General features: G+C 35.0%; 1 protein-coding gene and 1 long non-coding RNA gene across 4 annotated transcripts; one reads left to right on the plus strand and one right to left on the minus strand.

The window, feature by feature from the left end:
- Positions 1 to 581: 581 nt before the first annotated feature.
- Positions 582 to 2,305, minus strand: LOC130470661 (pentatricopeptide repeat-containing protein At1g25360-like). Of its 3 annotated transcripts, XM_056841188.1 has the most exons (3): positions 1,821 to 2,305; positions 1,045 to 1,130; positions 582 to 939 (listed from the first exon to the last, which is right to left on the minus strand). In XM_056841188.1, exons 1-3 carry the CDS (start codon positions 2,021 to 2,023, stop codon positions 749 to 751), a joined length of 480 nt encoding a protein of 159 aa, XP_056697166.1. In that variant the 5' UTR covers positions 2,024 to 2,305; the 3' UTR covers positions 582 to 748. The 3 variants fall into 3 exon arrangements, with proteins under 3 accessions (XP_056697166.1, XP_056697165.1, XP_056697164.1); XM_056841187.1 differs by having other exon boundaries at positions 582 to 1,095; XM_056841186.1 differs by having other exon boundaries at positions 582 to 1,130.
- Positions 2,306 to 2,807: 502 nt separating this feature from the next.
- Positions 2,808 to 4,741, plus strand: LOC110788881 (uncharacterized). Its single transcript, XR_002533468.2, has 3 exons — positions 2,808 to 3,493; positions 3,798 to 3,873; positions 4,582 to 4,741. It is a non-coding gene; the product is annotated as an uncharacterized lncRNA (long non-coding RNA).
- Positions 4,742 to 4,946: the final 205 nt, after the last annotated feature.

A 4,946-nucleotide genomic window follows, 5' to 3' on the forward strand; every position in this document is an offset into this window, starting at 1 on the left:
ACCGCCAACTGGAAGAGTTTTTGTGATGAGACAAGATGAAGCAGATGAGGATGATAATGTTATCACCGGTACCTTTTCTATCCATTCGTTACCTGCCCATGTTCTTTTTGATTCTGGAGCTTCACATTCCTTTATTTCACCATTGTTTGCTAAATGTTTAAGTTTGAAACCATGTTGTGACTTTCATGCTATGAGTGTTTCCCTTCCTAGTGGAGAAATTGTGAAATGTAGAACCATGTATAGAGATTGTCCCATTGTAATACAAAAAGTAGAGTTTCTAGCAGACTTAGTAGCTTTAAACCTATCTGAGTTTGATGTAATCTTGGGAATGAATTGGTTGACTAAGTATGAAGCTAACCTTAATTGTTCGAGGCAAAGTGTGACCCTTAGAACACCAAATGGAGATAGAGTTTCATTCCATAAGTTAGTAAGAAAACCAACGATTCAAATTGTCCATGCTTTGAGAGCACGTAAAATGATTGAGAGTGGTTTATCTGGTTATCTGTGTAGTGTTATTGACTTAAATCTTGGAATTTAGGGTGTAACTATAATACAGGTAACAAGTGTGTATTTGCCCCTAACAACAAAAACCAAACTACTGATTTCTATAAATCGAACCAATCTAAGAAGAATAACACGACCTAACAAACAACATCCACTGGATCAAAGAGAGCGAGATGAATATCACCAAATGCCTTCTAATGTTAAACAACCTTTAAAACAAAGTGAAAATCTATCTAGTAAAATCTCAAGAAGACCTTAGCCTTATAAGAAGCGTAGTTCCAGGTTGACTGTTGATAAGTCCAAAAGCAATTGCTAGCCTTTCACTATGACTACAAACCATGCCAGTCTTCTCGCCATCCTCAACATCATGGAATATTTTCCTAGTAGTTGGAGCATACCCCGCATCTGTTATCAGTCCTGTCAATCTCTCCAACTCTGCATATATAGCATCACATGTTGGATGTGAAGTATCTCCAGAGAGGAAAGCATGAACTTCATTTTTCACTTTAATCCAGCTACATGCTATGCTTTTCTTAATACCTCTATCAATCATCAATCTTCTCACCCTTGAAACTCCGTCCCATTGTCCAGCTTGTGCATATATGTTAGACATAATCACATGATTTCTTGGATCATTAGGTTCAACAAATTAGTGACGTATTTCTTTGAAGAAAATTGAACTAGACTTGCTAGTCCCTTCATCAACAAGTCACTTGGCAATTTCACAATTATGATAAACATAAAAAAACACAATCAATGAGCTACCAAAATTATAATAAACATTCAGCAATACGATGATCAACAATACAATGGATTTCATAAGTCAAATTTCCCACAACACTGTAGAAATACTAAGAACCCCGCTAAACACAATATATCTAGCATTGACCACATCTGTACAAACATAACATAGGTAGACTATCAAAAGGAGTTAAAATAGTAAACCAAACAAAACTAGCATAATCATTATTAGTAACTCAAATCCACCACAGAAACTCAAAAATCTCAATCTATCGGCAAAAAGAACACATAGAAAACATAATCCTAAACCAAAAATAAATCGACACAAACATTACATGAGTGCTCGAATAATTTCAGATAAAAAAAACGATTTCCGTCCAAAAAACCTAGTATTTCAAAATATAAATCGACACAAACTATAAAAAAATCCCAAATTGTTACCAACATTTGATAACTAACATAACCCTAAATAAAAAGTCCCAATAAAACTCGACCCAAGAACCAAAAAATGGCAGTAATTAAACGAGAGTATCAATTGCTGAATCCCGATTAGTATCAATTAATCATAGATGTACCTCCAAGAGATGCTACGAAGTTGAATTGCGTCAGATTGAGCAGCGATTCTCTCAGCAAGAGCTTTAGTTTCAGGGAAATAGAAAAGGCAAACCTTCTTCGAAAACTCGTAGAAATTCTCCTGATTTGAAGACATTTGAAATCTGCGAGAATTGGGGACGATTTGAATTGGGTCGAGTTTAGAAATGTGAAGGTCGCCATTCATCAATTTCCGACGGTTTTGGAAATTGCATCGAAATGTGGGTAATCTTCTTCTGGACAATGGAATTAATGGGTTTGAGGAAAGAGAAAAAGAAGAAGAGGGTTTTAGGGTTTCAGAAGAAGAAATTGCAGGGGTTTTGTAGGGGAATAATAGTAATAGTACACTAACGTCTAGTTAACATTGTTAAACTCTAAGGGTCATTAAGGGTATTTAATGCAAGAAAATGAAACCTAAGAGGTATTTAGTGAATAACCGGAACTACGAGGGTATTTGGTGAATAAACTTAAACCTCAGGGGTATTTCATGAAAAATCCGTATCATAAGCCTTTTGCAAAACCACTTTCATTAAACAACAAGGCTTTACTATTTTCCTCCTATAATGCTTCACAAGATCCTGAACAACCATAATGTTGTTAACATTGTATCTTCCATGAATAAACCCACCTGGATCCCCAAGATCAAGTCAGGAAGAATCAACCTCAATCTCCCACAAATCACTTTAGTAATGCACTTGTACAGGGTATTACAACAGGTGATGGGTATGAATTCACTAACATTTTTTGGACATTTAGTGTAATACCCCAGATTTTTAAACTTGATTAATTATGCTAATTATTTTAATTAGCCTTTCTAATTAAGCTTTCTCAGGATTAATGAATATTTTATTTTGAAAACTTTAAATGTTTTAATGGTAAATATTATTTTCAGGTTTTGTGAATTTATGTTAAAACTTAATTTTATTAGCAAATTTTCAGAAAAAAAAAAAAAAAAAACTAAAATCATATAATTACCAAAATGCCATGTTAGAGTCAAAGGAATTGAAAACCAGGTTCTCAAAATCCCCTTCTTCTCCCTCTTCCGTGTCACCATATCCATGAACCTCATATCCATGATTGTCTATGTGTCTCTACCATAATCAATTCTCTTGCTAATTCATCAAACCTATTTACCTAAAACTAGACTAGCTAATCCTAATCACCAATTTGTTAACTCAAAACTCTTACACTTGTCTCTACCAACAATCTGAGTTGTTGCATCCATGGAGCACCATTGCTCCTATAAATAGCTGCTCAATCATCCCAGAAACAATACAATTCAGATTGACCTTCAATTTCTAAACCACCATTAAAACCCTCTTAAACAAGATAAATTTCTGGAAAATTACCAAAACCACCACATTAACCACCACTGCCGCCCCATTCTGCCGGAAACCACCGCAACTGTCACTGGCGTTGCTGTCGGCATACCGCTTCCACCCAGCTTCGCTCAGGTATCCGACCACCTTACTCTCGTGAAGCCAACTAGTAGCCGCCACCTTCTCTTTTCTCTTTTCTCTTTTCCTTCGTGCGGCTCTTTGTTCCGTTGCTGGCGCTCCAAAAATGTCGGGAAGCAAGTTCCATTTGGAACTTTGTTTCTTTGTAAAGTCAGCCCATTAACTAAGTGCTAAGAGTGGCCCAACTTCAATCTTTTTGGGTAAGCCTTTATTCAAGTTATATTGCTTAATCGAGTTGGTTTACAAAGTTTAGTGTCTAATTAAAATTGTTTAAACCAATTTTACAAAGCTTTAGTGTTTAAATGAAGTTATAACTTTATCCTTTTAGATTACTACCGTGTTTTAGTTTATAAAACCTAAGCATGAAACTAGTATACATATTCCCTCTCTTTTTCCTTTAAAAAGAATATATAGTTCTTAATAAATATAAATATTTTCTATACATGTATTCACTATTATTAATTTTACTTATTAACCTTGCTATATCTATTCTAATATAAAAAGAAGAAAAATCGGACTCGGAGCTCAGGAAGGACGATAATCAAGGTTAGAGAAAAGCCTAGTCAATCGCGAAATTGAGGTAACGGCTATTGCTAGTACCCGCAATCCCCTTATAAATGTATTATGAAATTATGACGTTATGGTTGAATTTATGAATTAAATGTTTTGATGTGTTTTATGGATTGTGGGATGAAATATGATTCGTTTGAATTGTTTATTATAATATGAATTGATTGAGTTTTCTCATAAAATTATGTTTATGCAATGCTTTGAAAGAAATGATATGTTTATTGATCCCAGGATCAAAATGATGTTTTATGAGCTAAATGAGTTATGTTATTTCGAATTGAAATACAAGCCAAGGCTTGGTAAAATTACATAAAACATGATAAAATGAAAGTGAAAAACCTAGTTTGTCTGGCGGTATATAAACTACCATCTTCCTATCTATAGGTCATGCATGCACCACGGACACCTGTCCACCCATGGATTACGAGCCCAGGCTCCCATGGTTTATGAGCCCAGGCTCAGGGCCCAGGCCCATGTTACGATGATGAGCCCAGGCTCAAGGCCCAGGCCTAGTGGAGAATTCCTTCACGGTTCGTACTTGCCGACAACTAGCATGTTAAATTGCAAAGTTTATGAATGAAGTGAATATGATGTTTTATTAAATGTTTTACTTATTCTATTCTCCCTGTGTTATTAAATAAATGAATTGAAATGAATTTACGCTGCTAGAATAGTTCGTTACTGAGTTTTCGGCTCACCGTTTTGTTTTCCGTTTTAGGTACTGCGGGGAATGATGGACACGAGTAGTGGCGAGGAGTTTCACTTTAATATTATCCACCTAGTTTATGTTTTCGGTTCTAATAGTTTAATAAGTTTTAATTAAAGACTTTTAGTAAGTTATGTACTTTCATTTTGGTAATATAAAGGATTATTATATATTTTGGAGCATTTAAAAGGCTTATGATTGATGTCTGCCTTGTAATTTCCGAAAAGAAAGTTACGGTAGGTAATGCCCTGACCAATTAGGTTAATTCCGCTGCTAATTATGCTTTAATTACTGAATTAGAGGTAGGGGCGTTACATTTAGTCTTAGGAATTAAAGCGATAACAGTATGGTTCAGCTCCTTTAAGAACTTAACATGA

This window comes from Spinacia oleracea, chromosome 3 (genome assembly GCF_020520425.1).
Source record: "Spinacia oleracea cultivar Varoflay chromosome 3, BTI_SOV_V1, whole genome shotgun sequence".
Classification (NCBI taxonomy): domain Eukaryota; kingdom Viridiplantae; phylum Streptophyta; class Magnoliopsida; order Caryophyllales; family Amaranthaceae; genus Spinacia; species Spinacia oleracea.